Source organism: Magnolia sinica, chromosome 1 (assembly GCF_029962835.1).
Source record: "Magnolia sinica isolate HGM2019 chromosome 1, MsV1, whole genome shotgun sequence".
In the NCBI taxonomy this organism is placed as follows: Eukaryota; Viridiplantae; Streptophyta; class Magnoliopsida; order Magnoliales; family Magnoliaceae; genus Magnolia; species Magnolia sinica.
Window position 1 is genome coordinate 100,180,763 of NC_080573.1, and position 12,473 is coordinate 100,193,235.

Below are 12,473 nucleotides of genomic sequence, written 5' to 3' on the forward strand. Positions count from 1 at the left end.
TGTGCTGGGCATACCACTTGGTCATCCACTTCTTATTCCTCACTGTTATCTTTCATATGTTTCTGATGCAGGACATGACAATTAAATATGATATACAAGATTTCAGGCTTTAGATCATACTAATTTAGAACAATCACAAAAATTACACATCCTGCATAAAAATAAGCATTCAACAAGGGGAATCTACAAGGGTCCAAGCCTACACATGTTAGGGTTGGATCAATTAAAAATTATATACCAAACAATGCTCAAAGGAGAGTAGATTCATCCACACATGCAAAGGATTATTCCCCAATCCAAGGGATTCATATATTTCAATTCGGGAAAACCTAGGGTTGTAAAAGTGGAATAGAACTTGGGATTTAGGATTATCTAGGATTAGGGTTTAGGAAATAAGGCGAGAGGGGTGAAATAGAGGAGAGACGAACCTGAGATGTTCCACACATGTGGACAGCTGCTGGGTCCAGACGCACGTGCGTGGAATCCTGCCCGCACGTTTGTGGGGTCCATGAACCCAAAAAAGGAAAGCTTGGGTCTAGTCGGCCAGGGGTGGGCCACCCACGCACCAAATCTCAGGCTGATCGGACGTCCAGTCTGTGCACGGTGTTCCGCCGAAGTTTTAGCCCTCCTGCAGGGCCTGATTCTGCAAATCTACTGTAGAGGAAGGATTTGCTGCAAAAGGGGGTGGATTTGGAGAGTGGATGGCTGTGGGAGATGATGAATATAGAAGGTAGGAGGTGGGGGCGATTTGGGATGGGTGTGGCTTCGCACCACGGTAGTTAGCCCTTCGAAGAAGGGAGGGTTTTGCACCTAATTAGATTTCCACAACTCAGAGAATTAGAGAAGCACGAAAATGCAGAATTTTATTCATAATATTCAATGAGAAAAAACCTACAAAGGGTTGCCTATTTATAAGAAAACCCTATACCCCAAAAGCCATGCCATGTGTGCAAACTATTACTTAGAGACGAAGTAACAAAAATAACAACTAATCAAAGCAATCTAAACCGTTCATGATGTTCCTAATAACAATAATAAGGAAAACTCAAAGTCCTAGATCATCTAGGGTAGTGGGATACAATCATGAGATCCAATGGTGGGATCCACACAGTGTTCTTAATATCGATACTATCAGCCGATATTATCGTTATCGCTACCCATCGAGATGAAACCCATCCGATACCCTCGGAAATTAAAGAAAAAACCTAAATTCTTTTTATCGTGTGATATGTCACATAATATCGCACGATTTTTTTTGCGAAATCGCCGATATTAGCGATACTATCGTGTTGCATCCGCAGATTTATCGGAAAATCAGGAAAAAAATAGGGAAAATCTTTTATAAGAGGGGATTTCGGTACCTAAGTGATTGGAACCATGGGGCCACTCGATCAAGAGCTAGTAGTCTGCTAAAACTCCGGGGATTTGGGAGATTTTTTTAGAAAAGTTTCAGTATTTCAGGGTTCTGGGATGATCGGAACCCTATCTCTGTTGAGGACGCCATCTTCAGAAGCTGGGAACGACCTGCAGCTTTGAGGAAGCGGATTGGCTGGTGTACCACACACCAGCTATATAGCTGGCGTATTGACGTCAACAAGTTCTGCGGGTCCAATCAGGAGGTGTTGTTATATCCTAACCGTCCATCCATTTGGCGAGCTCGTCTTAAGGCTTGAGCCGAAAAATAAGATAGATCTAAAGATCAGTTGGACCACACTGCAAAAAGAAGGGGGTGATTGAATGTCTACCATTGAAACCCTTTTGGGGGTCACAGAAGTTTCGTATCAATATGAAATTTGTTTTTCCTCTTCATCCATGTATTTGTGACCTTATTAACAGATTGGATGGAAAATAAACGTTATGGTGGGCCCTACGAATTTTTTAACGGTGAAAATCATTATCCTCGCTGCTATTTTTGGTGTGATCCATTTGAGCTTTGGATATGATTCATTTTTTGTGTAATGCTCTAAAATGATCTCTAAAAATGGATGAACTGTGAATATAATAAATACATCATTGTGGGGCCATGTAACTTTGATCTCCTTTGAACCGTTCGTACAACTCGGAGCGTTGGCGCTCGTCTTCGCATGACACTTATCTACACCAGCTATATAGTCGATGTGTGGTACAGCCAGCCAATCACTTCCCAGCTTTGAGTGGCCACGTGATGTATGGGTCTTATCCACACTGTCCTTCCATTTTTTCATATCATTTTAGGATATAAACCCAAAAATAGGCAGATCCAAGATCAAGTGGACTACACAATGGGGATTAAACTCTTACCGTTGAAAACTTCTTGGGGCCATAGAAGTTTTGGATGGAGCTGATATTTGTGTTTTATATTCATCTAGATCTACGTAACTTCATGAATAGGTTGGATGGAAAATAAACATCACGGTGGGCCCTAGAAAAGTTTCAACGGTGAGAATCATTATCACCGCTGCTTCCTGTGGTGTGGTCCACTTGGGCCTTGGATCTTCCTCATTTTTGGGCTTATACCCTAAAATGATGCCAAAAAATGGATGGATTGTGTGGATAAGACCCATACATCACGGTGGCCAATCAAAGCTGCTGCCCATTCGAAGCTGGAGACGGGCTGTGTAGGACGCAATTTGGATACTTTTTTAATGCATGCGCAGATATGGACAAACGTCTGTCATGGGCTCTGTGGGGTCCACATTGATGTATATGTTTTATCAGGCCGTCCATCCGTCTTTTCATATAATTTAAGGACGTTGCACGAAAAACTAAGCAAATCAAGATCTCAGGTGGACCACACCAGAAAAATTGGTGAATGACCATTAAAAGTAGGCACAAGTTTTGGTTTACACTAATCTTTATATATTTCCTTCATTCAGCTTTGATTGACCTTATCAACCATTTGGATGACAAATAATCATTAAGGATCTACTTAAAATAGGCCTTGATATATTTTTAACGGTGAACTTTCAATAATCACTGTTTCATGTGATGGCTTACTAACGCTCTGTACCAGTAGCCAATAATGTATGTGTTTTATCTGCGCCATCAATCCATTTTTTCAAATCATTTAGGACATTAGCCCAAAAATGAGGTTGATCGAAATCCCATGTGGACCACACTAAAAGAAACAGTGGTGATTGAAGGTTTCATGGTGGGTCCTAGGAAGGTTTCAATGGTGGGTGTCATTGTCCTCACCATTTTTTGTGGTGGGGTCCACTTAGTTGTGTTTTCATACATGTTTTGATACGTTTATAAATGTTATACATTATATTTGAATATAGTTGACTTAGTTCAATCAGACAGTGCATGGCTCATGACCCTATATAAAGGAAACCTATTGTTTGCACTTTTTTTAAAAAGATGTTATGATTTAAAAGTGTGTATTAAAGTCATTTTTAACCATCTTTGAAGTTTCATTGAAAAATTCAACCATTTTCCCAATGTTTCCCCATGTTTCCCAAAAAGTGCGATACAAACGATATTTCCCGTGCGATAACCGATATGTATCTGTATCCCAAGGGTGCGATACATTGTGCGATACCGATATTTTGAACACTGGATCCACATGATGATCAGGTCCACTCCAAGGAACCATAGCACAACCCTCTAACTAGGAGGCCCTCCATAGATGTCATCATCGATCCAGGTTGATGGTGGGGCCTTCCTCCTTGCGCATGTGCGTATGGGGGGCATGCGTATGCACGTGATGTCACCATTAGTTTCTTCCCTTCAACGAAGGTAGAAGCGGGTCGTCCTCATCATAAATATTGTCAAAGTCTATTGGACAGTCGTCAGTGTCACTGTCGGCTACTGTAATGCCCTTATGATGTCACCACATTCTTAGCCTCATGTTGTTGTGCATGAAGATAAGTCGTCTAACGTCCTAGTCTGCAATATATTCTTATTCTTTGAATGGATAAATGCAAAACAACTTCAATTCCTCTCGCAGCAAGAGGAAGTTGTTTGGCTCAAAACTTTCACTGCTAGTTTTTGGAGAGCTTTCGCACACTCTCTAAAATTCATCCACCATTCAGCCAGTTGCAACCTAGATACTGTATGTTGTGCAAGAGCATTTCCATAGCTGCCCTGGCAATTTCGAAATGTATTCAATTCATTCAATGCCCTTATTTGCACATATGAGTCAAGCTCTAATCTCTTTATCACATTCTTTAGCCCGACACGAACCTTATTATACACAACAAATGATTGGGCATGTCTATACCTAGGATTTAGATAGTAACCCGTTGCATGAAGATCGTGATGTAGTTGTTGAGTTCATCTCTTATCGATCATCTTCCAGTAGATAATGTGATTTTGATAATCAAAATGAATTGTTGTCTTGGCCTTATATCCATGACATTGTAGAGGAAGCCCATGGTAGGTGCTTCGTCGATTTCAACAAGACGGAGTACCCTTATTAGTGACTCCATCACTTGATGATATTTGCAACCTTCTTGCAATATTTCTTGTCCCTTATGGTCTTGATAACCTTAACCGGTGTCCTTGATGTCTTCTTCTCATGTTTTGTGTTGAGCCAATTCTAAGAAGCAAACATCTCACTTAACACTTCCCTACGCTGGTATAAATTCTCCAGGGCTATAAAGTAAGTTGCAAATCTAGTCGCTGCAGGCCTAAATAGCTCTTTCCCCTTCATGAACCTCCTCATTATGGCTACTCCTTTATTATGGTTGTAAATGAATGTCATCACTTCTCTGGCTCTTTTGACCAATTGCGCAACACTTTTCTTCCTCCTAATATCTTTCAATATAAGATTTATGTAGTGTGTAATACATGGTGACCAGATGTGTGGTCTTGTCAACATCAACATCTTTCCTGTAACATTATATGTTGCTTCATTATTGATCACAACATACACCACATACTCCTTTCCAATCTCATCCACCACTTTATCCATTAGAGAATATAATCAGCATTTTTTGTTTCATCTGATGCATCGATGAACTTATGGCACACTGTTCCTAAGTGGTAGTACGCCATGAAGTTGATCATGTTGCGTTTGGTTAGGCCAGTTTAGCCATCGCACATGATCATATACCCTCTGGCCTGCCATACGGGTTTAAAGGTAGCCATGTGTGCCTTCACACATCCGCATACTCTGCATCTTTTCATTTCCTCCTAATCTCATTAGTTGTGGGTGCCTTAATTCCTCCGCCTGCTTGTGCCACTACACCGATTACCACTTGCTAGTACAAAGAATTAGCTGCATTTGGGGGTATGTTGGCATGTTCTTGGCTGCCGCCCTACCCAACTTCTCAACGGAAGTTTTAATCCACATTTGTTTGATCTTTTTTTATTTAGTTAACTCATTCCTAAATAGGATCGAATTAATGGAGGGTCTCCTGGGCTCCCATCCACATCCATTGGGCATCACAGGAAGATGTCTCCCTTTGGTTGCCAAACATAGGTCATAATCACTAAACCTACCCCACTTGCAGTTATCCCCCCCCCCTCCCTCAAATCACTTACGGACCCCCTCCAGTGAAACATGTGTCGACGTTCTCATCTTCAAGAGCAGTGTTTACACTCTCCTCGCCATAGTCACGTCCCGATCTGAATCTCCCACCCTCAAATCACTTACGGACCCCCTCCAGTGAAACATGTGTCGACGTTGTTCATCTTCAAGAGCAGTGTTTACACTCTCCTAGCCATAGTCACCTCCCGATCTGAATCTTTATCAGATTCAACAGTCTCATCATCATGAATGCCCATATAATCAGGACCAAACACCTCCTATCGGGCTGCTTCCACAACCTCACTTTTCTTCTTTTACATGAAAACTCGTTTCCACTTCGACTCATCCAAACTAACTTGCGTCAAGATTATTATCTCTCTTGGCCCTTTCAATGTGCCAAATGTTGTTTAAGTCGTATGATTCCACCTGTTATTAGTCTTTCACAATAATTGCACTTCATTTGGTGCCTACTGCCACCTACCCTTTGACAATATCGCCATCCAATATCCTCCCTTGTTGGCCAACCATTTTCTTAACTAGTAACACAGGGATGAACGTGATGAGATCGATCACTGTCTTCCTCAAGGATAACTACTCTGAATCCACAGAGCTTCTCTGGACTCGGAGATTTCTCGAATCCACGAGGAAAAAAGCAAGAAAAATAGAAATAAATTTTATAAATTCATAATTTGATTGATGAATGAAATAAACGAGTTCACAACCCTTTAAATAGGGATACTAAGCAATGAGAGAAATTTCAGAATCAAACTACAACTAAAACTCCTAGAATTCGCAACTTACTATAAATAGTAAATGTACTATTTATAGTGAGTGTCCTATGTGGCTTAACCACGTTATTATCCTAATTTTTCTAAACACTTTTCATGTTGGACACAACTCCTAAAGCTCAACGGATGAAGAGTTATATTCAAACTAAAACTTACTAAAAATGATAAAAATGGAAATAAACATGGAATTCGACCGTCGATATGATGGAATCTTGCAAATTCGGCGTGGGCAACCCGGCTATGCCGGTTTGGTGGGCAAAAGTAGCTCGTCCTACCCCAAAATCATATATGGTACATCGAGTAACTTATTCCGGTTTGCGAGATATGCCTATTTTAAGGTTCTGACAGTCTTGATGACTTCCGCCTCCGATCGGGTCTTCTCTGCTTCATCTTGGACATGAACTGGACAGGGCTTGCCCCCCTACAGTCGCTTGTCACTGATATCATCCCTAGTAATATGCTTTCTCTGAAGGTTCAACAATTCTTAGGCCCGAATGGCCCCCTTCCTCCCTCTACGGTCTTCGACTTCCTCCCTCAGGAGGTAGTTGATCACATATTTCAGGCTGGTTTTTGTTTATCCGATGGTCCAGATTCCCCTATCTGGCCTTATACCCCCTCGGGTTTATTTTCTATGAAATCAGCTTGGGCCAGAAGTAGGTCTACCTCCCTTAGGAAGAGTTGGGCGAGATGGGTGTGGCACAGTAAGCTGCCCCCAAAGGTTTCTCTGTTGGTCTGGAAGATCCTTCTCAAAGCGATGCCGGTTGATGATGCTATCCAAGCTAGAGGAATCCAAATTGTGTCAAAATGCGTTTGCTGCAGTGATAATTCTATCCAGGGCCCTGCTGGAGAATCAATTGCTCATTTATTTCTTGAAAGTGAACTAGCCATGGCAACCTGGAACAAATTCGGTATGGTTTTTGGGATCAACGTGAAGCGGGCTACATCGGTGGAATCCAGACTATCCCAATGGTGGAGGTCCTCTTCGGCCGGGACCAGGCATCCCATCACCCAATATCTGGCACCAAGCTCAATCTGTTGGGAGTTGTGGAAGTCGAGAAACAAAGCTATTTTCGAGGGGAAGTCCCCATCTACTTCTTTCGTAATTGCTCGTGTCTCCTGGTGGTTATCTACCATCAGAAGCTCGGTGGGTGCGGCGTCCTCACCTTCAGTTTTTGGGGTGTCTGGAGTTTTGAACAGGGTAAGGCCTAGCCTGCACCGTGTGGTTAAATGGCTGCACCCACCTACAAACTGGGTGAAAGTTAATGTCGATGGGTCCTCAAGAGGCAATCCAGGTATGGCAGGGGGCAGAGGAGTTTGTAGGGGAGATAAGGGTGAGTTTATTTTCGATTTTTCAGCTGGTTATGGGGTAATCTCTAACTTTGGTGCTGAAGTTCGTGCGGTATATAATGGCCTCTCCCACTCTCTCCAATGGCTATTCTAGAGTGGTGGTAGAATCCGACTCTCATTTGCTAGTTAAGATCTTAAACGAGGGCACCAACCTGGGCTGGAAATGAAAATATTGGCTCTCCAGAATTGTGATGCTTCACCTTCAAGGGCAAGTGGCGTTCATGCATATCTTTAGGGAAGGAAACGCTGCAGTCGATGCTTTACCCCGCATGGGGAGTAACTCCCAATCAGCCTTTTTTGGCTCTCGTTTGGTGGATCTCCCTCGGCGGGTAAGAGGGTTTCTTTTCCTTGATCAGGTGGGGTTGGGTGCTATTAGGGAGATGTAAATTTGTTTGTCTTGGTTTGTAGGGCTGGGTTATGATAGGCGCTCCTAGGCCCTTTTTTCCTAGTAGGCCTGAAATGTAAATTTTGTCCAGTTTTTTCAATCGAAAAAAGCTTTTCAAAAAAAAGTGTTCATGACCCGCTCTACATCAACTAGTTATGGCCTATGGGATTGTCTAAACCGAGTATTTATGGGAGAATGAATTAATTAAGTAAATTCCTAAACTTTTGATCAAATCCAAATAGATTTATTAATTAAAGTTCTAATCAATAAAGAATGAAATAAAGTATTAAACTCTACTAAGCTCCAAAACCTGCCCAAAATAACAAAATATGAAACATAAAGTCACTAATCCAAATAGAAAAAATTACAAAAAAAACTATAAAATTGCATCAATTATCTCAAAGAAGCACATGAATATGATCTTATATGAATGACACATTAGATCGGACCATAAAAAAACAATTATTTTTCATATTTTAAAAAATGGCATATATTTACAAAAAATATATAAAATTGCATCAATAATCACAAAGAAGCACATGTTTATGATCTGATATGAATGACACATAAGATTGAAGCTTCAAACCAAAAAAGAAAAAGAAAAAATAATTATTTTTCGTATTTTAAAAATGGCACATATATTTTTTTCAAACACATACTCACAGCGACACACCACAATGGGTACTTGAACCCATGACCTTGTTGAAACTCTTGTGAGTCTACCACTGAACCATGAGTGAGGACAGAGAAAAATGGCATATATTTATTCGAAAGTAAAACATTACAAAAAATAGAAAATTGTCTCAATAATCACAAAGAAGCACATGGATATGATCTTATATGAATGACACATCAGATTGAAGCACAAACTAGAAAAAAAAAAAAAAAAAATTTATTTTTCATATTTTCAACCTATATTTATCCGAGAATTAAATTACAAAAAAAAATACAAATTACATCAATAATCACAAAGAAGCACATGAATATTATCTTATATGAATGACACATCGGATTGAAGCATTAAATTAGGAAAAAGAAAAGAGAGAATAATAATTTTTCATATTTAAAAAAAAATGGTATATATTTGTTAGAAAATAACAAATTAAAAAAAAAAATACAAAATTGCATGAATAATCACAAAGAAGCACATGAATATGATCTTATATGAATAATAGATCGGACTAAAGCATCTAACCAGAAAAAACAATTATTTTCATATTTTTAATAAATGTGCATATATTTATCCAAAAATAAAAAATTTCAAAATTGCATCAATAATCACAAAGAAGCATATGAATATGATCTTATATTAATGACACATCAGATTAAAGCATCAAACCAGAAAAAAAAAAAAAACCATTTATTTTTCCTATTAAGAAAACAGAAAATACTCTGTAAATACAAAAATTTTAAAAAATAAAAATAGAAAATCGCATAAAAAATCTCAATGAAGCACATGGCTATGATCTTATATAAATGGCACATTAGATTGAAGCATTAAATCAGAAAAAAACAGAGAAAAAAATGCTTTTTCCTATTTAGAAAAAACAGAAAAAACTGTGTAAATACAAAAAAGAAAATCACATCAATAATTTCAACAAAGCACATGGCTATGATCTTCTATGAATGGCACAACAGATTGAACCATCAAAACAGTGAATCACGAAGAAAAATGGGTTTAAATATCTATTTTTGATTTATTTTTATTTTTTTCTGAAAAATGGCCCACAGAGCGTCAATTGGCCTAAATTGCTTTTATGTAATGTTTTGATCCAAAAAAAAAAACAAAAACTAGTAGTTATCAAAACCAGTAGTAGAATGGTGTATGAGCGACTTGGCTAGCTGAAAAATGGAAAAAATGCAACATAAATAGGCAGAAAACAAGCCGTTTTCTGACTGTCACATCTAAGAACGTTATGCTTTTCAAGGACCCCTGTTTCAGTTCCGTACGATGTAACAGTAACTATCATTACCGTTATGTATTGGTTGATATGTAACCAATTTTGTACACATTGGCTGTAATGTCCCTGTAACGGTCTGTTACTAGGGCAGATATTGTTTTTTTTTTCTCAGAGAGAGATTTTATACAATATTGGACAAATCTCAAAGTGCAAGTCCAGAAATCTATTTTTACAAGAAAAAAAAAAAACATTGGGTCTAGTTTCAGAAGTAACCCAAACAACACTCTGGTGGGAAAGACATAGCCAATGCAGCAAAATCATCAACTATCCTGTCCAAAACGGATAATAATTATCTACTAGCCGATGCATAACGTTAATTGTCTAATTGAATCTTCTAGGAATGGATCCCTACATTATGCCTAAGAGGAAGACAACTCCTTTAAATGTTTGGAGGTGCTCCAGTGGTACCAAGGCCAAGCAGAGTGGGAGCCAAGGCGGGTTGGACGCGTTAGCTCCAAAAGCCCCTAGCATACAAAACTCAGCCTGATCCAAAGTTAAGGCGGACCATAACAAAGGGAAAGAGCTAGGAGGGAATGTCTACCCTTGAATTTCACATGGGCCCACTTGAGTTGTAAAATAGCCTGATCCTTCATCTGGATTGGATGAAGGGTCTGAATGGCCTTCATTATACACAAACAACACAGTGAATCCCCCACGCGAATCGACAGTGGGCATTCCCTCTCAATGGGTTCCCTGTTCCGTGGCCCATCTGAGTTTTGGACCAGGATGGTTTTTGGGTTCTGGTGGTTTTTTGAGGTGATGCATTTTAAAGATAGGTTGGATTCCGAGAACACATCACAGGGTCCCACATCTACTCGGTACCACCATAACTTAACATGGTACGGGCAATGTTTTAAATATCGACGATATCAGCCGATATATCCCATGATATATCTTTTATCCCACCTGTGCGATACAAAACACACAAGTAGTGCTGATATATCCTACATGTTCGATCCGGTGAGCATTTTCAATTTCCGATCCTTTTTTTGTTTTTTTGAAATTATGTTAAATCGGTGTCAAATGGTTATAAATCCATTGGTTCTTCATGTTTTGCATGAAAAATCATGGAGTTGGAGCTTCGATTTTGATATCCATTGGTTCTTCATGTTCTTCATGTTTCTTTTTTTCGAATTTTTCCTTCAACCAACTATCAATTAAGACCAATTTCGAAGCATTTAGAAGTATTTGATGAAATGATCATCACATACACTATAATTTCGACATTTGAGTGTAGGTGGTTTGATTTGGGGAAAATTCAAATTTTCCCCAATTTCTCCCAAATTGCTTGCAATGTTGCACTCCAAACATGAAATCAAGCATGTATGAGGGCTGATCTACTGATTTGTCAAGTCCTTGTCAATTTTCAGAAAATAAAATTCATTTTTTAAAGTAAAAAGTAATAAAATTTTATGTTTTTTCAAAATTTCCCTTGACCCAACTGTCAATTGAGACTAATTTCGAAGTATTTAGGAGCGTTTGATGAAATGATCATCACATACACTCTAAATGTTATGTATTCAATATGGATATAGTTGCATTAGTTAAGTCAGAAAGCACATAGCTTAGGACACTATACGAAGGAAACTTATTATGTGCACTTCTTTTTTTTTAGATGTTATGATTTAGAAGTGTGTATTAAGGTCTTTTTTAACCATCCCTGAAGTTTCATTGAAAAATTGAACAATTTTCTCAATGTTTCCCAAAAAGTGCGATAAATTACCTGATAGAAACGATATATCCTATACGATAACCAATACGTATCTGTATCCCAAGGATGCAATACGTAACGCGATACCGATATTTCAAACACTGGGTACGGGTACCACTGGAGCTCACCCCATACATGTTAGCTCATAGAACCATTTGGATTAAATATAGTTGTGAAGTGAGAAAAGGAACTGCTCTTTCGAATGATTTCTGATTGATATAACATTTGGAGATTTCCCTTAGTGTTCAAAGCTTCTCAAGAAAATCCATTATTTTTTGCAATTACTCTAGTTTGAGAAGTTATCCTTTTGCTATTTAATGTTTTTTATGTTGCAATATCTTAGGCTTTAAACTTGGATCTGAGAGACACACTACTGAAGTAACCGTGATGAAGGGGGGTGATTTGCTGGTAACTTCTGGTATTGAAGGGTTGGCTTTGCTAAAAACAACCAAGGTTAGTTTCTATTGCTTTATTGAATCTGTTGTCTTAGAGATATGTGCATTCTACACCATTCATATAGGTTAGCATTTTACAAGGCTTATTTACTGGATAAATGGGCTCCCTGTAGATGCATGGCAGAATTCCTGGACTTCTCTCCTTGCTCTATAAATTTGTTCTCAATTAGCAGAGATCCATTTACCCCTTCCCCCTGCAATGCTGATCATTGATTACGTGCCTTAGAAGAATGTTTTCAAATGCTGTTTATGAACAAAAGAAAAAATAATTGATTACTGATATGGCCATTTAGGATACTAGGTTGAAGGTGTGGACTTCAGTACATGATATACTCTACATGACTTTCTCCCTACAGATGGGTCACATTGTTTGA

General features: G+C 38.9%; 1 protein-coding gene across 1 annotated transcript in view; it reads left to right on the forward strand.

Moving 5' to 3' along the window:
- The window catches only part of LOC131252441 (uricase-2 isozyme 2), a 45,455-nt gene that overhangs the window by 23,970 nt on the left and 9,012 nt on the right, over positions 1-12,473 (forward strand). The window contains exon 4 of the mRNA XM_058253076.1: positions 11,988-12,097. Coding sequence (XP_058109059.1) covers positions 11,988-12,097 — 110 coding nt within the window. The remainder of the gene's footprint in view (positions 1-11,987; positions 12,098-12,473) is intronic.